This window comes from Camelus bactrianus, chromosome 13, assembly GCF_048773025.1.
Source record: "Camelus bactrianus isolate YW-2024 breed Bactrian camel chromosome 13, ASM4877302v1, whole genome shotgun sequence".
Lineage (NCBI taxonomy): Eukaryota > Metazoa > Chordata > Mammalia > Artiodactyla > Camelidae > Camelus > Camelus bactrianus.
The window spans coordinates 33,116,211-33,140,357 of NC_133551.1; the positions used below are offsets into that span (position 1 = coordinate 33,116,211).

A 24,147-nucleotide genomic window follows, 5' to 3' on the forward strand; every position below is an offset into this window, starting at 1 on the left:
GCATTAATTTTAGCACATATTATGTTAGAAAACACTAATAACGATAAAGTATATGTTATAAAACCCCAAAAGTATCAAACAATAGTTAAACTTTCCTTCTCTTAAATGAGAGGATGTTTCAAAATCTAGAACATATAAAAATTAAGAACATATGAACAAATGCTTTTTTTTTTCCTTTAGCAAGTAAACAAACCAGAGTTTTATTTAAACTTAATTACTTTCTTAAAAATAATGTGGTCACTGAAAAAACACACACAGGAAATAAATCAAGAAGAAAAAATTCCCCCAAACCCCAAAACTCATGAGTTCATTGTTACTAACATTTAGGGGAATACCTTCTTGACATCTGTCTATAGTACATATACTCAGATATAGATTTACAAATACAATTTTATATATATGGCATCATACAACATATGCTGTTGTAAATGTTGTCACTTGTTACCTCATAAACATCTTTTCCTGACAATAAATATAGATCTACATTATAATACTTAATGGCTGTAAAATACTCTATTTTATGAAAATAACAAAATATGCTTTACAGTCTCCATTACAAATATTTAAGTTGTTTCCAGGTTCTCACTGCTATAAATAACCCTCTAATAGAACAATCTCGTATATTTTCAGTCTTGTGAAAACATCATAGAGGTTTTTTTGGAAAGGAGAACTGCAACTGAAAAAAAAAAACTAAATAAAACAGAGAAGGCATATTAAGTTAAAATTTTAGAGCTAAGAGAAAAAATAAAGATAAAATTATAGCAAAAACCTTGATAATAATAATAATTATTCTATTGTTACCATTCCATTAACAGTTCTATTGTTCTATTGCCTTCTCCCTAAATGAAAATCCCTAACACAATTACAGTGCCTTACTTTAATCTGAGAAAACCTGATCAGCTAAAATACAATGTTTCTGATGTAGAGACCCATGAGGAAGTGAAAGTTCTAAGTCCCTCACAGCCAAGAAAAAAAAAAAAAAAAAAGAAAGAAAAAAGTACATGGCAAGAATCATCACTGACCCTCCTCAGAAAAATAATGATTTCAGGGAACGGAAGAAAGACTTTGGTTCCTGACATCTATATTTCCTTTGCAACAGAATAGAGCAGATTTAGCAATAAACACTTAGAAGCAGATTAAGAGCTAAAATGCCATTACATATAAGAAGCTATATCTTTGGAAACTTGAAACAGTTTTCAGTTCCTAAAAAAGCTCTTTCACAGTTATCTAGTGGTGAGAATTGATTGAGCTGTATCCATGAAGCAATAAATAAGACTGAAGTAATCAGTCAAAAAGGAAAGTCCTAATTTGTCTTGCTGAAGAAAGAGAATATATTGGATTTTCCTCATTCCAGGCCCCCTTTAAAAAAAATAATAAATAAATGAATAAACTTCCTGTGCAAAGGGCTGATAAAGCACCACACCAGATTTCTTTCTCCTTACAGCATGTAGCAGGGGATGGTACCATCTCTGAAATACTGTGGAATTACCTTGATTAATAAATTAAAAAAAAAAGAACTGAATGGTGAAATTTAGAGAATATTATGTACAATCTGCTGACAAAGAAGGAAGAGGAAGAAGAGTGGGGAGAGAGGTGGGAGGGGAGGGGCTGGGATGGTGATGGAGGTGGAGGGGAAGGAGGTGGGGAGACAGGAGAAGGAGGAGAAGAAAAGTAAATGGAAATGGAAGAGGAAATAGAGGAAGATTATTCTTCTTTCAGGGCTACCAGAGACACTATTTTTTCACTTCTAAATGAATAACTCTTTACATGCTCGCATTTTGGCTTTTGACCCAACCCTCTGACCAAGCATAACACCTAACATAAAACTACTTTACTCAGCCATTTCAGACATTGTTACCTGATAATGGAAAATTTTAAATGTCTCAATAGTCAATACTCTAAAGGTGGACTATAGCATAAATTAGATTATTAGAAGCTCAAAGAAATGTTACATTTTATAAAGTCCATATTTTAGGGGAAAATATGAGAAACAATGAAAGTTCTGGTCGCTGTCACCAGTTTGCTATTTAAACTTGAATATATCACTTAATTTCTGTCATTTCTGTTTTATAAAGACAATCCAGTTCCCAACTATTGTGAGGGCAAAATGAGATAAATCTGTATTGAAAGTGTTACACAAATATGGAGTTGAATTTTGTTGAGCAACTCCTATATGCTAGGTACTAAGGCTCACCTTAACAGTTAGCAGTAGTTTGTTTCACTATAATTCAGATTCCAACGAATCACTCAAGAGCATTAAGCAGTCCTGCCATTGATAACTACTATCAATACCACTAAATAGCAAAGCCCTCACCAGATGAAACATGCCTCAAAGTCATCTGCAGCCCATTTCACCAGGAATAGGGGTTTGGCAAAAGAGTCAGTCCCAAGCTTCTGTCTCAGCATGGTAGTAGAGGAGGCAGAGGGAATCCATGATTAGGTTACAACCAACAGACACATGACAACATGCCAGAAGTCTCAGAACCCTCAGTGGAGTCACTAGATGAAATGGTTCATAACTTCTCACCTTCCACTAATAAGTCTATTAAAGAGTCCAAATTTAGAAATCAAAACCCCACTTTTACCTAGGGAATTCCTATGTCATTGGTATAGTACTGATATTTATTAGTACCAAGTATGCCTGTAAAATCTTAGTAACTACTAGGAAAAGCCAATATACCAGCTGGGAGACTTCCATATACCACATATTGAAAATAACTGCTCTAGATTTTTAGAATCATTACAATCTGTAGTGAGAATATATGTTCTACCTACATACATAGGGACCACAATATGGGATTAATGCTTCACATGAGGAACAAACCTAGACTTTATTTCAAGATTTACTATATGCCGTAACACTCCATTCAAAGAGAAATTCCATCTCTGGACTTGATTTTATTAAAACTATGAAAATAATACAAATATTACACTCTTAACCAGAAACGAAGTATTTCAAATGTAAAAGTTTTTTGACAACAAGATAACATAATTACACAGGTTTTGTTCTAAAATAGAACAGACTTTTTTTAACTGGTTAATACGAAAAAAATAAAGTTGGAACTTCCCCTCATACTATCTTCATCATTTCTGTCTATAAACAAGTATTCTACCTACTTATGACCCTTATGGCAGCACAGGAAACAAAATAGGAGACAACGCAGAAGAAATAAAAAACTCATTTCACTTCAATAATTACCTAGACATAGTTTAATGAGGGTTTTATGAATTAACAAAGGTACATACTTTTATAAATCACAAATAAGGATAACGGGAACTGTAGACATATTACAGATTATGATTATAGCTGCACTGTATCCCCCGATTAGCTGCAAAGATTAAAAGGCTTTTTATTTTGTCATAGAACATCTTACTCTTCAAATCACATCTGATCTTATAATACTGAAATTTAAAATCTCTAATGTCAAACTTTACAATCTACAACTATAAAATCATCACTATCCACTTAATAGAAAAAAGACTGCAAACTGTTTTTCATATTAGCTGGCATTGCCTTAAAATGTTTTTAGCTCTTATTTCATACCTTTACAAAATCTAAGTAGTCGGCATTGGTCCTTTCTCCACCAAGTCTAACAGGAACTAGAATAATAACAGCTTTGTCATCTGTATTATCAGAGGCCAGGGAGGCACACTGTTTATCAATTACATCAGAACTGTAAACTGAGAAAAACACAACGAATATGTATTAAATTTTACAAAAATTGTTTTCAGAAGCATCTGTACCCTAATCTCCCCACCTCTCCACTGCCACTGGCCAGTCATCTTATTTCTGACATCACTAACAAGGTCTCAATGAGCAAAAAAAAATACCTACCTCATTTATGCATTCAATAGCTACCATATGCATTCCATATGCATATGCATTCAAGTAGCTACCAAATGGCACTGGAGCTTCAACAGTGAGCAAAATAGAGAAAAATCCCTTCCCTCAAAGAGCACACCCTCTAACACAGGGAAATAGACAATAAATAAGTAAAATACAAGCTATGTCTGATGGCGATGGATGCTTTGAAGAAAAAAAGGGAGAAAGATGGACAGGGAATGTTGAGAAGGGGGCAACATAAAATAAGACAGTAAGGAAGTCAAGACTTAAAGTAAGAAACAAAGAAATGCAGATACCTGGCGGAAGAGCATTCTAGACAGAAAGATCAGCAAGTGCAAATGCCTTAAGGCAGAAACAGAGCCAGCTTGTTCCAGGAACAAGAGGCCAGTGCCTCTGCAGGAAGTGAGCAAGGGGCACAGTGGTGGAAATGAGGCTAGGAGATAAAGATACAGATTGGGAGAGAATGAAGACACACTGCGGGAGCTCTTAAAGGCCACTGTAAAGACTTCAGTTTTAACTTTGAGATAGGAAGCCAATGAAGAGATTTTCAGGACTCTACACTTTACCTGTCTGGTTTCTGTGTTCAGAACAGACTGCAGAGGGCAAAAGTTGAAGCACAGAGAAGTTAGAAAGCCACTGCAGGAATCTAGCAAGAGATAATGGTAGCCTGAACAAAGGCAGTAATTGTCAAGATAGGGAACGGTCATGGGAAGATCATGTGGAGGTGATGAAAAGTGATCAGTTGAAGATGAAGAACTCCCTAATACATTAAACACAAGATGTGAGAGAAAAAAAGGAGTCATGGATGATTTGAGTGGTTTTGGTATAAGCAAACAGTAAGTGACCTGCCATTTACAAAAACAAAGAGTGTAGGAAGGGAAAATATAGGAAGGAGGATTGGGAATTCAGTTTCAGACATGCTAAGTCTGAGATATCTATTAGACATGCAAGCAGGGAAGACAAGTAGGCAGTTAAGGACAAAAGCCTGCATTTGGCGACAGGTCCAGGATGGACCTACAAATTTGGGATTTGGCAACATACAGATGGGACTGTAAAGCCAAGAGATGGGTAAATCCAAATGTGTGTACACAGAGAAAGAGATGAGATCTAAAGACTGGGCACAACACACCAACAACTTCAGAGATCAGGAAGATGAGGAAGAACCAGCAAAGGAGGCTATGAAGGAGTGGACTCACGGTGGAAGGAAAACCTGAAGCATGATGTTCTGGAAACTTAAGTATACAAAACGTTAAAAGGAGGAGGAAGCAGTGAACAGCGTTAAATGCTGCAGACAGACTGCGTGATGTAAAGGCTGAGAAGTGACCCACGGGATTTAGCAAGATTAGGTTACTGACAAGAGCAGTTTTGGCAGAGTGATGAGTGTGACAGCCTAAGGGGGTAATTCAAGAGAAAATGGGTGGATTTGGTGGAAGCAAATACAGACAAAACTTTATTTTGTCTTGTTCAACAAAAAAGCTTTATTCAAAACTTACTTTACACCCACAGTCCCTGTCAGCAAACTCTTTTACTATTCCAGTTAGCTGATAAACAAATTCTACCACTCTGTCCCAGGTCTTCCCTTTAAATTCCAAATTTAGATGATGAGCTATCAAATTCTCCTGTTCACCAGCTTCCCTACTTCCCACAGTCAGTCTAAAACGAAGCTACAAAATTGCCACAATAGTTTTTCCCATGTTTCAATTCTATCACCTTACTTCTGCCTAACTACTCAGTAATAGCCTCTAATTATAAACCTTTAAATTCTCTCACTTTTCCGAGGTAGCACACTCATGACCATTCCTATCTCTGACTTTTCTGAATGCATACACACTCCAATCAAATGGGCTTTCCCCTCGGAGGTCTACTTCCTTCAGAAACAAGTAAGGCAAAGTAGTAATATTTCCACTAGTATACACAACCATTTCTTCCTTATTAAATGCCTCTTAGCCTTCAGCTTCATTCAACACACACTTATTGAGGGCCAACTATTTATTGAAGTCTTCTATGCCAGGGAAGTATAATAGCAAATAAGATCCTGATTTCACAGTGTCTGGCTCAATCATTTTTGTGTTCTTCCTCCACTTCCAACGTATGTAAGGGCTATGAAAAAGTCCAGTTCCATAACACAGGCTCACTACGGCAGTGATTCCCAATCAAGTGATTCTGATACCTTTCCCCAACACCTGCTACCTTAACAGTCATTGAGCTACAGGAAGATACAGATAAGCACAGGTGATAATACAAGTGAATTACAAGTGTCATATTTAATGGAGGTATTTTCAAAATGTTACCAACCACAAAATAATAAACTAATTCTACCTGACAGGAATTGGGAAAGGCTTCACCAAAGGTGTAACCTTTGAGTGAGTTGCTAAAGAATGAGTAAGAGTCAACAAAAAGCATTTTAATAAGGGGGCATTCTAAGCAGAGGCAATAATATGTGCAAAGACATGGGAAAAGATAGTAATATGTCCAAGGAATGGCTTGAAGTTTGATGATACTTTGGTATATCAACATGGAAGACAGTGTTGGGAGGTAATGCTGGAAATGTAGGTCAGGACAAATGATAAAGGACTTCATGTGCTTTATATGTTACAATACTTGAGACGAGACTTAATGGGCAGTCATAGGTTTTTAAATTAGGGGACACGATCAATTTCTTTTGATCAGATGAATCAGAAAAAGGAAAGAAAGAAAGGGAATTCAAATTAAAGTCCAAGGTAGAGGTACGGGTTTGATTTAAACCAATGAGAGTGAAGAAGAGAGAAAAGATTTCAGAAGCATTTTTTTAAGGTATAATTTACTAAATTTTGGTTGACTAACTAGATATAAGCATTGAGAGGAGTCAAGAATGAATGAGTATGCATGTGGACATGATACCACTAGTGGAGAGAAAATAGAGCACAAGAAAGAATCTAACCCTACAATCTATCCAAATACACTCCACCAATATAAACTCTCCTTTTAGAAGTTTAAATACCAATGTTAAAAATCTTAAGATCTACTTCAAATTACATAAACCACTTAGAAATTGAGTAACATTGTGTTCTTTCATTAACAATATGTAACACAACCAAGGCTGACTGATACCAATAAAAGCACAAAAGGCAAATTCATAAATTTATTAATGATTAATTGTTAAAGCACATCCTTTGGCTTAATTAGAACTCAACGCTGCACATTTTATTTGCAAGATTTCCTACCTGAAAAACAAATACAGTACCTGCAAAGTTCATATACTCATCTGAAAACTTAAACTCTCTTGTTCACATGACTATAATCCAATTAACCTTAACAAAAGGCCAAACAGATGCACGTGTATTTGGTAACCATTATTTCCCCACTACAAGTCAGTTACCAAGATAACCTCAAGCATTTTGTAAATCCCCTTATATTAAACATACTTGAAGTACACTTAACTTCCCCAAAACATCAATATATTTTATCCTGTTAATAGCATTTTGGTAAAAATAAATTTAACAACATGAGGTGCCTTATTTTGAAGGTTCTTTTATTTTATCAGGAAATTAAGGTCTCTATCCCCAGCAGAGTTTCAAAATTACTATAGATACTGATCATTAAATGCAACACCTAAAACAATAAAATAAAGCAAAATTCTGGACAATAGCTACATCATTATCAGATGATTTACTTAAGTACTGGTGAGAATCACATCAAACAGAATTCTCCTGCCTTGAAACACACCCACCAATGAGATGGTACTTGGCAGACGTGCAGCCCAAGCATATACCTACGTTAAATTTACCCATCTATCATTTTTTTAAGTAGTCATTTTAAATACTGAAATTTTCTTTACAAACTTAATATTGCAACTAATAATTCATAGTATATATTCAACCAAGAAATATTTAATAAGTGCCTACATAGGGTGCCATATAGGAAGAAAAATGTGTAAAACATGGTTCCTACCTTCATAAAAATTTACAGTATAACTGGGATAAGCTAAATACATATCAAAAGTCTAACTATAAATGAATGGTGCTGGGAAAACTGGACAGCTACAAATAAAAAATAAAACTGGACCCCTATCTTATGCCATATACAAAAATTAACTCAAAATGGATCAAAGATTTGAATGAAAGAACTGAAACCATAAACTGCTAGAAGACAACAGGTAGAAAGCTCCTTGACATTGCTCTTGGTGATGATTTTTTAAATTTGACACCACAAAGCAACAAAAGCAAAAATAAATAAATGGGACTACAACAAATTAAAAAGTTTCTGTACAGCAAAGGAAACCATCAACAAAAAAAGGTAACCTACCAAATAAAAGAAAATATTTGCAAACATTTATCTGATAAGGGGTTAATAATCAAAATATATAAAGGACTCATACAACTCAACATAAAAAAACAAATACTCCAATTAAAAATGGGCAGAAGATCTGAAGAGACATTTTCCAAAAATTACACAGACTGCCAACAGGTACATGAAAAGGTGCTCAACATCTCTAATCATCAAAGAAATGCAAATCAAAACTACAGTGAGCTATACCATCTCATGTCTGTTAGAATGGTTATTATCAGAAAGACAAGAAACAACAAATATTGATGCAGATGTGGAACAAAGGAAACCCATATGCACTGTTGGTGGGAACGTAAATTGGTGCAGCTACTATGGAAAACAGTACAGAGGTTCCTCAAAAAGTTAAAAATATAACTACCATATGATCTAGCAATTCTACTTCTAGGTATTTATCTGAAGGAAACAAAAATTCTATCTCCAAAAAGACAGATGCACTGCCATGTTCACTGAAGCATTACTTACAATAGCCAAGATATGGAAACAATCTAAATGTCTATCGATGGATCATCAATAGAGAAAATGTGGTACATATATACATATACAGTGGAGTATTATTTAGTCATAAAAGAGAATGAAATCTTGCCATTTGTGATAATATGGATGGTCCTTAAGAGATTTATGCCATGTGAAATAAGTCAGACAGAGAAAGACAAATACCATATGATGTCACCTATACGTGGAATCTAAAAAGCAAAACAAAATGAATAAACAAAACACCAAGCTCATAGATACAGAGAACAGATTGATGGTTGGCAGAAGTTGGGTGGGGGAATTAAATGGGTGAAGGGGGTTAAATGGTACAATTCCTAGCTATAAAATAAATGTCATGAGGATGTAAGGTACAGAATGGGGATAGGGACTATAGATGATACTATTGTATTGTCTATGTGAAAGTTATCATCACAAGAAAAAAATTCTTGTACTTATGTATGGTGATGTATGCTAAGTAGACATCGTGGTGATCATTTTGCAATAATACAGAATTGAAGCACTATGTTGTACATCTGAAACTAATATGTTATATATCAATCATATCTAAATTTTAAAAAAGGTCTGACCAAATAAACAGATAAAAAGCAGAATTATATAACACATTCCTCACCTGTACAATCCTGCGCAACATAAATAGTTATTCCTTGTAAATCAGGGTGTCTTGCTTCTTCAACTGCTTTTCTAAGAAAATAACAAGCATCATCCTTTAAAATCCTAACTAATATTTCCAGTTAATTAAAGATTAAATTTAAGGGAAAAGAAAGCCATCATTTTCTTGACTTTCCTATTTAACCTACAGTGTCTGCTCTCAAAACTATCATCTGAATGGTATCAAAAATCAGGTCACGTTTTTCAAAGTAGGATATTACACTAAATTACTCAAAGAACATTAAAACATAAGTTACAGAAAACATAAAAAAATTCTTGGGAATAAATGTGTGAACCCTGCCTCGACCCCCTCAAAGAGGAATTTGTCTCAAACTCACTTGGCTATATTAAACGTTTTCTAACCAGTGGTTTTACAATATGTTTCAAGGTTTGCTTCACATTAACTTACATCACTGACTAGCAAAGTATGACTATCCTCTGGTCACACTCGGGAGAATTTTTTTCTTTTCTTTAAACAATAGCATGATTTTTTTCCCCTTCATTCAAAAACCTATACTACCTGAACAAATAAATTTCCTACTTTCAAGTCTTAGAATTCCATAAGAAAACTGCAAATTGAAAAACATTTCCAAGTGAGTATAATGTTCCCAATGGTTCACATGATGTGAAAAAAAAAAATCACAACAATATCTGTAAAAAGAAATTATACAAATTGTAGAAAAATACTTTTATTTAACTGTATCTTTATAATTTTTTAACTTAAAATGCCTTTCATGCATGTTTGTATGTGTTAGTAGAAGAGGGATGGGCAAACTATGGCCCATAGGCCAAATATGACCTGTGGCCTGTTTTTATACAGCCTGCAAGCTAAGAATGGTTTTTACAGTTTTCAAGTATTATAAAACAAAAAAAGAAAAGAAAAATGAGCGGTAGAGCCCTTATATAGTCTGCAAAACCTAAACTATTTACCATCAGGTCTTTTACAGAAAAAGTGTTCCGACCCCTGGGGTACAGAACATAATATCTTGAAGACTAAAACTATGCTTTTATGATTATATTCTTACAAATGTCCTACCAAGCTGGAATTGATATTATTAACAATCCATTTAATAATATTAGGGAAATACCTTTTCAATTGTAAGCATCTGGCCTATAAAATATAAAAGCCTGTTAATATGCAAAAAAAAAAACTGTAATAATTTCAATTTTATATATGATTCTAAGTGGACTAAATTTACTATAACATGCTATACTTGGATGGCATATTAACGATTCAGTTTATAATAATGAGACACACAAAAAGGATAATTAAAAAAATAGTATCCAAAAAAATTGTACATAAAAAGCTGAGGTATAATGACATCTGACTTTTGACTTTTTCCAACTACTCTGAATATCACAGACCCTTTACTTTTACTGTGATATAATTATATTAATAGTGCCATACATTTACAATTCACAAGAATTTGATGTGTGCAAAGAAATGCTGAAAACATCAATTTTGGCTCTTGACATTTCATTACATTATTCAGTACATTACAGCCCCCAGGTTACACTACAAAAAAAAATATATATATATGTGTGTGTGTGTGTATATATATATAATGTTATGCATGTTCCAAGGTGGAGAGAGTTGTTAGTTTTCAGAATATTTCATTAAGGTAGTCTTATGAAAACCTGGTTAGAAAGAGACCTTGGATATCTATACCTATGAGAAAAGAAGAAAAATTTGTCAGTAGATAAATTAAAGGAATGTAACTACAGTCTTACTATGTCTTGTTTTTCCCCTAATAGCAAATGAAATCTCCTTTATGAACATTCTCATACAGGTAGACTTTAAAAATTCCAATAATATATATGCACTGCAAAAACCAGTATCTCTGAGCCTGAGGGCCTCTGTCATAAAATGAAAGATTTTAAAGCAATTTTACCTTAAAATGTGAGCAACCACAGCTGGTCCATACCAATCTCCAGCTTTTTTCCCAGACTTCTTTCCATATTCTATTAGTTGATGTAAACCAAAGAGAGCCAAGGGGGAATCACCAAACCAAGAGATGATTTTCCTGTGATAAATTTCATTTTTCATTTCATGATCATCGGAATATCTCCCGATTGTTTCCTTCAGACACATTGTTGGGGTTTTGAGTTCTCTTTCCCCTGAAAGCGATGCTTCAAATGATGCAGTAAATTTTTTAACAGTGTTGGAAGTCCATGATTCAGAGTCTGAATTTTCAATGTTCAAAGCATCAGGCCAGGTCCAAGCTATAGTAGTTCCAAAGCAAGGTGTTCAGATCTTTTAAACATTTAGACTTTAACAATTCTACTAAAATAAGTATGTAGCATTTAAAGTCATATGAGTTACTAAACTAAAATAGCAAAGTTAGAAATAGGCAACTTTATAAAGATAGAAAGTAGACTAATGATTGCATATGGAGAAGGCAGGGTATTGGGAGTGACTACTGCTGGGGTGAGGTTTCTTTGGGGGATGATGAAGATGTCCTAAAATTAGATTATGGTGATAGTTGCAGAACTCTGTAAATATACTAAAACTGCTGAATTGTTGTTCACTTTTAATGAGTGAATTTATGGAACGTAGATTATATCTCAGTAAAGCTGCTTTAATAAAACAAAGGTACGAGCAGAGAAAACATGCCAGTATCTCGAGTGATGTTTACTTCTGAGTAGTAATGCTATTCTCTGGACTTTCCTGTAGTTTCTAAAAATGTTTTAATGGGAATATATTACATATAATCAGGAAAAAACTACCAAAATGAAAGAAAAAAAGAGAAAAAACAGTAAACTCAAGTACAAATAAGTGTACAATTCTGGAATGCGGTTTTCTTTTCTTTGACAGTGTTGAGTTGCATTCCATTACCAGCACTGCTCACCAGACGTCCAGTCCTGACCACCCAAAGGCACAATAAACATATCCACTAACATGCATAGTATTCATAAGAGAATACTTTCAGAAAGTGGGTTCTGTTTTGGTTATATGTTAAAATAGAAGTTTGACCATGGAAATTTTATATCTCTTTTCAAATTTTTCTCATATAATCCTTTCAAAATAACTTAATCATTGTATAGAGAGCAAGACCAATTCTCTAGTAAACAAAAAATTGATAAATAAGTTATCAGAGATCAAAGATCCAAAAAAAAATCAACTATATCCACTACCTCACTGTTTTCAATAACAAGACAGTGCCCAAACACATGCAATTTTAAGTTAACAAAATGAGTCATAGATTCAGATCTCTAGTTAGGACTGTGAAAAATATTCCAATTCTTGCCTATGATTGCATGAAACTACAAATAAATCATCCTAGGAAAAGTTTAAAAATTCTTTTTCCTTGCATTATCCACACCACTCTTGAATACGTATTCTCTCTAAATGATCTCATCAATAATCCCTACAGAAAGGTTACTAAATATCTGCCATGCATCACAGGGAAATTGTCTAATACTCAAAAAAATAAAAAGATATTTAGTAATAACCAGATATGATGGTCTAAAATGGTAAACTAAAATCCTCCTATAAATTGACACATTATATAAGAATGAACTAATAGAAATGATGAAAAAGGTGACACGTTAAAAAAATAGATATTTATAACTTAGGTATCAAAGACATTTTTGAGTCTAAAAAGCATGAAGATCTTATCAAGAAAATGCCTAATCAATTTAACTGATTATAATCATATTTATGAAGAAAAAAATAATTTTACATCATTACTGATATGTAGAGAGAAACATAAAGAAGCCATTGTAAAATTTCTGAAGATTTAAATAACGTAAAAGTATTAGCTGCTCAATAATTATCTGCTCAAAGTCACTGCTTTTGACCTGCCCAGAATTTACTGAACTGGAAATAATCCAGTGAGTTCAATCGAAAAGAATCAAATAATAACAACAACAAAACTCAAAGACTACTAAAAACTGAACTCAATTAATTCATAGTGGTAGCCAAGAATAATAGGTATGTTTAACCTGTATTTTTGAAGGGTGAATCATGAAAGTTTAAGTCATACTGTCCCAGTTTAATAAAGATGTTATATGCTAGATTAGTTCTTTAGAAGATATCAGAGGATCAAGAAATTAACCTCAGAGAATTTTATTCAGTTTGCAAGCTGGAGTTCAAATGTAAAAAACAATAGCCCCCCCCCACAACAGATATTTGATTTACCTCTCCCAAGAAAGTGTAGTATGAGTCCTTGAGCCAATAACATCTGGCCAGTTCTTAAAGTACAGCCCCAACCACAGTCTGTTGTCAAAGCTGAGCCTTCTATTTGAGGAAATTCTTCCCTGTAGGTAAGCCATATTCTTGAAATGAAATCTTTACGAAATTCTTCTACATTTCCCGCAATTACATGATCTTCTATAGTACATCCTGATCTTGCAGGTAACAGTTTATTTTCATCTACAAAATAAAAATATAAACTAGTCTAAATATATGCAAAGAAATGTCAATAATGGTATTATATTCCCATTGCTGTTCACATGGAGTATGTCACAGTATTTCCAACCCTTTTTTTGTTGTTGAAATACAGTCAGTTTACAATGTTGTGTTAATTTCTGGTGTACAGCATAGTGATTCAGTTATACATATCTCCTTTTCATATTCTTTTTTCATTATAGGCTATAAACACAAGGTATTGAATATAGTTTCCTGTGCTGTTTATCTATTTTACATATAGTAGTTAGTATCTGCAAATCCCCAACTCCCAATTTATCCCTCCACGTCCCCCTTTCCCCCCTAGTAACCACAAGTTTGTTCTCTATGTCTGCAAGTCTGTTTAACCTTTTTTTTATTTAAATGAAGATAAATCTTTAATTCTGCCTATTCAGATTGTTCTGAAAATCAAATGAGAATGAATGCTGAATGTTTTGTACACTCTAGCACTAATATAAGGTATTACCAATAACACTGTTAATGATAATATCCTTTATTCCAAATATAATCAACTCTTTTATGAGGGGATAATATAAAAATTTTTTTGCCTCATTTCACTCAAGATACAGATATTGGTACTCTTTAAAATGAGATTTGCAAATAAAATATCATAATTTGTCAATACGTAAAAATGTAACACATAAACTAGTTCTTAAAATCAAATGAAATGTGCACATTGTATTTACTGTCACGAATATTTATACTCAAATTATAAAATCAAACTAACAAGCTAGAGTAAGAATATGAAATTCTTAAATATATTGTTATTCTTTTATGTTGAAATACATATTTTTTAAATTGTTGCCACCCACATATATCATTTTTAAGTGCTTTTCCAAATTATCTTTAATACAATTTCTATGTGAAAACAATGGTCACTATCTGCCCAATACTTTACAAAACACTGTGCTCAAAATAAACGAACATTTCTTGATCACTTCCAGAGAGAAAGTCTTAGTCATTTTTCCAACCTCAGCGTGCAGCACAGTGCCTAGCACAAACAGATCCTAATAAATGATGGCTGGTTTGAGTGGGTGAATGGGTAGGAAGATAAATCTCCCTGTAACTCTCAATTCCAAGGAGTTCAATTTCTAATGCCCTTCTGCAGGATGTTAGAGCAGTTTTATCATGCCTTTATTCTTCATCCTTCCTGCACCTATCCCTCTCCAAGCTCATTCTGAAAAAATTACAATCACCCAAAATTCATAATATTCATCTTAATGGAGCTAAGTTGTAGTATATAGTTTCAATGATAATTTTAAAAATGAAGTCAAGCCCCCTGTTATCAATGAATTTCTCTCAGTAGTAGACTTTGAATTCAATTACAAATAAAAATGAATGGAAATTGAGTATGGACTACAAATAGGTCCAAAATTTCCACTTTACAGATGTTTAAATTTGAAATTTGATATAATAGTGCATAACTCTCACACCTCATCCTGCGGCTTGCCACACACACTGTTTTCTAACCTTGACAAAGTGATTAATTCCTTATCCTCTTAACATCTAGTCTCCTCTTAATATTTACTCTAAATTTTATGGAAAACTGCTAGTAAGAAATGAACTTTGTTGTCCTGTTGACTTTCCACTATAACACTGCCCCTGCTAATCCACTCTTTGACTGACATTCCTTTCCATGATCTTCATTAATTTTATCTAGAATGATTTTTTTTTTAACTTACATCTGCCTCCCCTCCAGACTTGAAGTACACTAGAGTAGAAGAAATATGTTTCTCTTCTGCACCTCTGAATCTTCAGGGCCTAACACAGATTTGTCAGGGTGAATGTAAGATATATGGAACCAAAGGAGAATGGGTTTTTAAATTTTGTTTTGCTTTGATTTTGTTTTCTATGCTGGGAGAGACTTCTGATCAGACGTTTATGAAGAATGGGAATGCCTGAAAGAACCATTACAAACAATGAGAAAGAAGGCTGATAAAGGAAATAGAAGAGAACTGTGTAATACTGAGGGTTCAGTCAAGGCTGATTATCTCTATCAAAAATCACAATTAAACAAGCTAATGTGAGAAATAATCAGAAGTAAAACAAATTGCAAAACAAACCCTGAAAGAGTACAGCTACTGTACTTATCAGACATGGGATAAAATAAGTATACACATGTTTTAAAAAATAGAAATCTTTACATATTATGGGTTTGTATACCCACAAAAGGGGTAAAAAATGAAGGAAATTAGCCCCCATAATCAACAGATCTTTATGTCATGTATTTCAAAACTTACAAAACTTCATTAACAACAAAAAATCCTTAATATGTTATTCCCTCCATGTCACAATCCCCTTTGTTCTTTTGAACAAATACTCCAATTCTTTTACTTTAACTTTGTTTATTGTGACTCCTCTTATCTTCAAAACGCATATTTGAATCTATTTTCAAATGCATATTTGATCTTATTTACTGTTATTCTTCGTGCTTTCAAAATTTTACTTGACTCACTTAAATTTGTGTGCTTTTAAGTACAAGGGCCTCCCTCTCTGAGGATACCAAAACAATTTCTAGAAAGATGTAAGAAGATAGTTTGGGGTTAAACTCATTAGAAAAGAGAATCTAAAAAATGAATAAGAACAGAAATGTGATATTCTTCAGGCTAATGACTAATTCCCCTCATCCTGCATTTAAATATTTTTAGTGAACAGTAAATGTCATATTTCAAAAAATTCTGAGACTATAGTCATATAAAAATAGAGGAATATACTATTATATACTGCTTATAATGGCAAAGATGAAGGAAAACAAATGTCTAACAATAGCAGACTGAATAATTTGTGGTAACTCATACAGTGGAATATTATGCAGCAGTTAAAAAAAACTAGAACTATACATAACAACATGGACAAATCTTAAAAATACAACTTTGAAAGCCATAAGCAAGTCATGGAAACATAGTTCGATTCCATTTTCAAAAAAGACAAAATCAGGAAACATTAAATCCTACCACTCCAGGATAGTGGGGTGTTTTGGCATGAGAAGGGCTGCAATATAGAAGCATATAGAGATTAAAAATTATTCATAATTTTGTATTTCTCTTGCCTAATACAGTTTCATTACTATTCTTGAAAGTATATAAACAAGGTAAACAAAGTTTTTGTCTTCTCTATGTATGAATAATTCATAATTTCAAAATTGTAAATATATGAGAAAATAAAAGTATCAAAATAAAGTAATATTTCTATTAAATAAATTTAATATTTATAATAAAGAAACAAAACAAAGAAGAAAAAGTCCTGCTTCCAGTGGATTCTGTCATAACCTTCATACCTCTTATCCTGGTTCTGAGATAGACACTTGCTACTACGAGGAGAGGTAGGTGAAGATAAGGCCAATAAGCTGAGGTTAGCAGAGTGAGGAGATGAACAGAACACGAGTCCTTGATGATGCCACAGAGTCCCTGATCAATCAACCATGAGCCATCTCTAGGTCAGGCTTTCTGCTTGTGAATGATAAGCCCCTCTATTGTGTTTTCAGCTATTTAAAGTGGACTTCCTGCTTATTTGCATCCAATAGCATCCTTTCTAATTTGTCTCTGTGCATAATAGCCTATACTTCTGTTTCATCACAAATATCATAATGGGATAATAATTTTTATAATTACTTAATGTCTCTCATGTACTGGACTGTAGGCTCCTTAAGTGTAAGTACTGTGTCTGCCATTCTTTGAGCAGTGACCCCACTACCTGGTACATAACAGGTTCTCAGTAAATGTTTTTAGAATGAATGAATAACCTTATTCATCTAATCCAGTACTAACAAATACCTAAATCGTTACTAATTTTTTTGTTATTTCAACAAAGCTACAATAAACATCCTTGTACAAGTGTTCTCCACACATACAGAGAATGTCCCTAAGGTAAATACTTAAAAGTAGAATTCCTGGGTCCTAACTTGTGTGTATTTTCAATTTTTCTAAGTACTCTCAAACTTCATGAAGAGGTTGTAACAATTTACCTCCCATGAGCAGTGTCTGAGCTCCTCCTACTTCACACCCTTTCTAACATTTGATATCACGAAACCTTTAAATTTTTGCAAATCTGATGACTAAGAAATATTACCTCATTTTAATCTGCACTCTCTCTGTAACTAGGGTGAACATTTTCTTATGTCTGACTGACCATTCAAGTTTCTACTTAAAAAGCACCTGTTCATTTTCTTGGCTCATTTTCTCTTGGGTTGTGCATGTTTTTAATATTAATTTATAAAAATTTTAATTTTGGTGACTAATCCTTTGTCTAAGATATAGATGGAGAGATAGATGATGGATAGATAGATCTTTGACATATACACACACAGACACACACAAACACATATATACCTATACAGAGAGAAAAAGATTGATAGAGAGTGTGTGCAAATATCTTCTCTCTCTAGCTTGCTTTTAAATTGTTTATAATGTTTATAATTGTTCATAATGTGTTTTGTGATACAGATATTTTCATTTTATTTGGTCAAATTCATCAATGTTTTTCCTGTATAGGGGGGGTTTTATGTTTTACACCGTAAGTTTTCAATACTGTAACCACTAAATCTTTAAAACAATACAATGTGGCTTTGATGCAAAACAAAGGGCCACATTCTGTAAATGTAGTTAGTTGCTGTTAATTTTACTACTTCTACTCTTCTATCCTTACCACCTCAGAGAAACTGCTCTCTCAAAAGTCACCAGCAATTTCTCATTGACAACCCTACAGCCTCTACTCAGGTTATTTCCTGTTTAACCTCTTTTGAGCATTAAGCACTTTGTCCAAAACTTTCTTCCTGAAAATCTCTTTTCTCAGTCTCTATGATAATATACTATTGTGGGCTTTGTCCTGTGTACTGCCTACTCCTTCTCAGTTCCATCCACTGATTCTTCTTCATGAGTATATCCTTAAAGATGAATATTCTCTACCTATACTTTCCATCAACGTGACCTTATCCATTAGTCTCAAATGCTACATCTTTGAAAGTAACAAATCAATGCCAAACCTCCTACTTCATCAGATTATTTCTGAACAGCCTACTTCAAATACCACGTCCCCACAAAATCCATGCTTCCTCTAGTATACCACATTTGGTTACTAACACCACCTATCATCTAAGATAGTAGCCTTTAAGTCTTCTTTATCTCCTCTGTCTCTCATGACCCCAAATCCAATCATTTGTCAGATGTTACTGAGTCTACCTTAAAATAGTATCTCAAATCTATCCTCTCCTTTCCATTTCCACTGCCCTATATCAGAGTCCTGGTATCTTGCCTGACAACTGACTTCCAATCATTCTTCTACACTGCTAATAGTTATTTTTCAAAAGCATATATTTAGTTATGATTATCATGTGCTCCTTCTGGGCAAGATCAGTGTCCTAGCCAGCAAGTTCTCAATACATGATCACTGAATATAATCAAATGAAATCTGGCATTTCGTTGCTTAAAAATCTAAGATAATAATCACTGTAGTTAAGAAGCTGGGTACCCCACCACCTATCTCTGAAAACTGAGAAAACTTGCTTGAACCAAAAATTGTGTGACACACATAGAATTCCAAAGGTAGCCCCCAAGATTTCTGTTAACTCTATATAGCTTAAACTCTCTTGGTCTCCTGACCCTGCTTCTAGCTCCTGCAGTGATATAAGGTGCCTTTTCATTCTTGATAGCAGATCCATCCACTTTCCAAAAGAACTTCTCTTATTTTACATCAAGCATTTCATGAGCTCACTTGACTTTACTGAAGATCAAGGCATGTAAACAAGGAAACTTCTCAATTAATATGCAGAATCCCACCTCCTTTCTGGCTCTCTCTCCTGTCTACCCCCTTCTCCTTTCCTATATCCCCACTCCTAGTCCAAAACCAAATAGTCTTCTATTTGTCTCATTCATATCTCCCATATCGTTTACTTTTCATCTCTTGAATTGAGGACCCCCAAAAGTCCATTACAAGGACCTGCTCAAAGTATTTCTTCCAAAAAAAAAAAAAAAAACTATCCTTAAAAGGAATTCTAACAATTTTTTCTCACACTCCTTTTATCATGAATAATAGTATCATTCAGAATGCTTACATGTACTAGGCACATCACTAAATGCCTATGAAATGGGTATCATTAATACTTAGGGATACTAAATAATTTGCCTAAAATAACAACCAATAAGCAAAAGGAGCCAAAATTCAAACCCACACATGTATGACCCCAAAGCCCATAATTTCGTTTGCCAGTAAACAAAGGACCTAACTAACTCTTTAGTACAGCAACCAAGATGCTCCTTCATAATTTGATCCTTTTCATAATTCTCTCTTACCATAGTTACACTGGACATCTCTGTTTCATAAATACACTCTCTAATATCTCAGTGTCATTGCTTTCATCATGCCATTCTGTTTACCTAAGATGCATCCCTTTTTTATCCATCAACTTCCTACTCATCTTCCAAGAATGCTGTGAGGACTCAATGAGTTAATACATGTAAATTACTTAAAATACTGCCTGGCACATTATAAATACCCAATAAATTTTAGCTATTATTATTACAAACCATTTAGGTTTTAGACAATTGGGATTGCTGACAAGTGACATACCAAAAAAAGATCAACTGAAAATGAATAAAAGCCTTGATAAGCACATACTGTCACATACATTCTCTCCCTCTCCCACTCCTCTCTCTCTCTCTCTCCTCTCCCTCTCTCTCTCTTTCACACACACACACACACACACACACACACACAAAACACACACACTCATACATACAAAAGCAAGCAAAGACATACAGTATAAAGAATGCCAGTATTAAAATGAAACATGGTTTTGGTTTAAAATTTCAGCTCTGTCATTTAATACCTGTGTGATTTTGGACAAATTATTTAACTTCTCCAAACTCTTGCTTTCAAATGTATAAGATAAGGATACTTAAATTTACCTTGTAGGTTTGTTGTGAGAATTAAAGACATTTCCCAAAGACTTTAGCACGATACTTGACACACAGTAGGCACTCAATAAGTGGCATACATTATTAAAATATATGATAATTATTGAAAGCATAAGTATATGTGAAAATTCAGAAACATCAACTACAGTAAATAACTTTAGAAACTTGTAGCATCCTTAAGAATTGGAAAATTTACCATTTATAGTTAACTAGGGTGACAATTATTATCATAATCTTTAAAAGTATCATTAGAGAACTTGATAAAGAATATTAAGAGATCAATTCAAATAATATTTACTTAGCACTCATACTGTAAGTCCAAAATTATGAGGGATATAACAAATGGTGTATGATGGTATGATCTTTATTCTCAAGGAGTTCACAAGAAACTCAAACCATATGGCAGTTATTTTATGTGTTACATAAAATACAGGTTCTTAAAAGAAATATGCCAAAACACAGGCATAAAAAGTAGAATGGCACGGGAAGGAAGGGAGGAATGAGGAGTTATTATTTAATAGGTACAGAATTTCAGCTTTACCAGACGAAGAGTTCTGGAAATGAGTGGTGTTGATGGTAGCACAACATTATGAATGCATTTAAAACCACTGAACTGTACACTTAAAAAAATGATTAAGATGGTAAATTTTTTGTTACGTGTATTTTACTACAATAAAAATAACTGGAAATAAGAAATAAAAAGAAATATGCCAAAAGTAGGTTAACCTGGAAATAAAGTACTGAAAACAATTACACAGTGAATTTCTACAAAGATTTTCAAATGGATTACAAACTTAGCACTTACCTTCATATTTAAAATGATAACATTTTCCAAGCAATAATACAGGGGAATTTCTACTAAAATACGTCTTTGTTTTTAATACCCAACCTAAATAAGAAAAAGAGATAAAAGAGTTTTGCAATTAAAGAACTGCAGACTAAAAGTCTTTCATTTCAAATCACCAATTCCTAATTACAGATGTGCATTTTTTACAAGAGTAGCAAAAATATTTTGATAATGAACTGAAAATACAGGCCACTGATGGTACTTTCAAATAGAGCACTTTAACGACAATCTACCCACTTAAAGAACAAGACAGAGGAAAAATTTCAGTTCTAATTTATTTTCAAACAGGGGTCACAGCATTCTTATGGTATAAAAATTAAAAGATACAAATTCTACTCCGTTTCCCTGACATCAACCTCTTTTCCCAAAGGCAACAAATGTTACCAATTTCTTGTATTTCCTTCTATCTTAGATAATCAAAAAGTTTAAAGTATTTGAATATTCCAGTAATTTAGGGGCAAGATGACACAGCACGCTAGTGCTTATGATAAAAGTGGATGCCTGAAGTTTCCTAGGGAAATTTGTTTTAACCCCCTGGTTTCAGCCAAATGAGTATTTCTGAAAGTGATGCATAAAGCTTTCAGACATCTTCCTCTCAATTTTCCACCTCCCAACCTTCAATCCTCACCTTTTAGTTGCAAACTCTAATTCTTCCAATTTTCTTCCTACTAAACTGTCTATACCTAAAGGCATTATTCTTTTGGTTTTTTTATGATGCCATTAGTAGTTCTCAATTTCCTACGAAAAGCACTTGCCCATTACAGTCCTGAATATTCCCAAGTATATGAAATTCCTGTGTGCTAATGGTAGGCTTAAAAGCTGCTCCTGAAATGCAAGAACCTATAAATAGAAAGAATCTGAAAGTGGGAGTCAAGAGACTTAGGTCTAGTCTTACCAGACTGACCTGTTACATTTAACAGAGACCTGTTACAAAATTTACAATGAGTGATTTTTAGGAAAGTGCTCCCTAAAGTACTATAATATAAATAAATATAAAGAACAAGTAAATTAAAACATGAAACTATAATAAAGATGATGCAAGTATCTGAGTTTAGTGGTAAAAAAGAAAGAAGGGAAGTTAAATATGCTAATTGGGCTTTCATTAAGCTTCACTTGGATTACTGCGAATCTCTCCAAAACGGCTTCTAAGTCATCAGTCTTTCTCCACTTCAGCATATGCCACATACCCCTGCCAAATTAATCTCCCTGTGGCTCAGCTCTGATTAGGTAACTTGTCTGCTCAAAAACCATCCTCAATGACATTATTTAACAGATTTATAATGAACGTCTCAGTGACACTAAGGACTTCCAACAATATGATACAAATTACCTTCATAGTCATCTTTTCCACTACTTTCCACTTATACTCAAAGTGGGCTTTACTTTTTGGCTCATCCTATTCCATGACAATATCATCCCCAATACCAGCCCATCTAAATTTGGCCTCTTCTTCTGGCTCCAACATGCACTTGTAAGCAATTTTTGACTCTTCCCACTTAACTCTGATTCTCTTCTCTGAACTCCAACTGGAAATTAGTATTTACTGACCACATATTATATACTAGGAAATAAGCTAGATGCTTTATAGACATTGTTTCTTAGGAATATTATTAGTACTATACTAGAATGATTCTAATCCCTAAGACAGTAACAATCCCCTCCCTCTAAAAGGCAGAATTTCCAAAGCAAATTCTAAGAACTTCATAAAAACCTCAAAAAACAAACAACAAAATTCTTTTAAGAAGGATCCTCTCTCTTTTTCCCTATGCTTTATCCTCTTCCTACCCTCTCTTACCAGTCACCAGTCCTTCCTCAAGAAAAGTTGTAAATCTGACTGGCCAGAGCCTGAGGCTCTGCAAGGGTCCACATTTCACATGAGCAATGATTTATATGCACAAAGCAAGTAAAAGTTGTCTCTTAATGGCTAGGCCTGGAATTGACATAGCCTCATTTCTTTCTTTTTTTTTTTTTTTTTTTATTAAACTAGAAACAAGGTTTTATTTGTATAATAATCGATGAGATCAAGAAAAAATTAATTTATTATTTTGCTCTTGAGTTGTATGAGTTCTTTATATATTTGGATATCAACTGCTTATTAGATATATGGTTTAAAGTAGTTTAATTCTGGAGGATGTATATTTATTTTGTTGATACTCTGCTGTGCAGAAGTTTTTTGTTTGATGTAGTCCCACTTATTTACTTTTGATTTAGTTGCTTGTGCTTTTGGTGTCACATTCAAAAAATTGTTTCCAAGACCAATGTCAAGGAGCTTTGTCTTTTTGTCTTTGATTTTTGAAAGTTTTATTATAATGTGTCTTCGAGAAGATTTCTTTTGGTTGGTTATTGGGGGGACAGCCTCATTTCTATCTCATTCTATTGGTCGATACGAGGCATAGGCCAGCCTAGATTCAATGAGAAAAGAGACAACACAAAATATGATTACTGAGGATTGTCTTTGGAGACTAACTACCATAAACAAAATGTTACCAAAAAACCTACAGTTCATTAAGTCAGCAATATGAAAATCACAAATCAGGCTTTAAACAATGCAAACAAGCCAAAGAACATAAAAATAATAGAGATGATAATGATTTTTTGGAGGATCAGAAACACCCAGAAGAAAGATGATTTACTTCTTAATATTTTTAAAAGGAAATCAAATGTTTATACC

The 24,147-nt window shown here is 33.6% G+C and overlaps 1 protein-coding gene across 5 annotated transcripts in view; it reads right to left on the reverse strand.

Moving 5' to 3' along the window:
- The window catches only part of ATG4C (autophagy related 4C cysteine peptidase), a 69,630-nt gene that overhangs the window by 19,674 nt on the left and 25,809 nt on the right, over positions 1–24,147 (reverse strand). For 4 of the 5 annotated variants that reach the window (XM_010949721.3, XM_010949727.3, XM_010949713.3 and 1 more), the window contains exons 3-7: positions 21,435–21,518; positions 13,452–13,685; positions 11,203–11,533; positions 9,273–9,343; positions 3,545–3,681 (exon numbers count right to left, since the gene is read on the reverse strand). In XM_010949721.3, coding sequence (XP_010948023.1) covers positions 3,545–3,681; positions 9,273–9,343; positions 11,203–11,533; positions 13,452–13,685; positions 21,435–21,518 — 857 coding nt within the window. The remainder of the gene's footprint in view (positions 1–3,544; positions 3,682–9,272; positions 9,344–11,202; positions 11,534–13,451; positions 13,686–21,434; positions 21,519–24,147) is intronic. The other variant, XM_074376361.1, reaches the window with a different exon arrangement.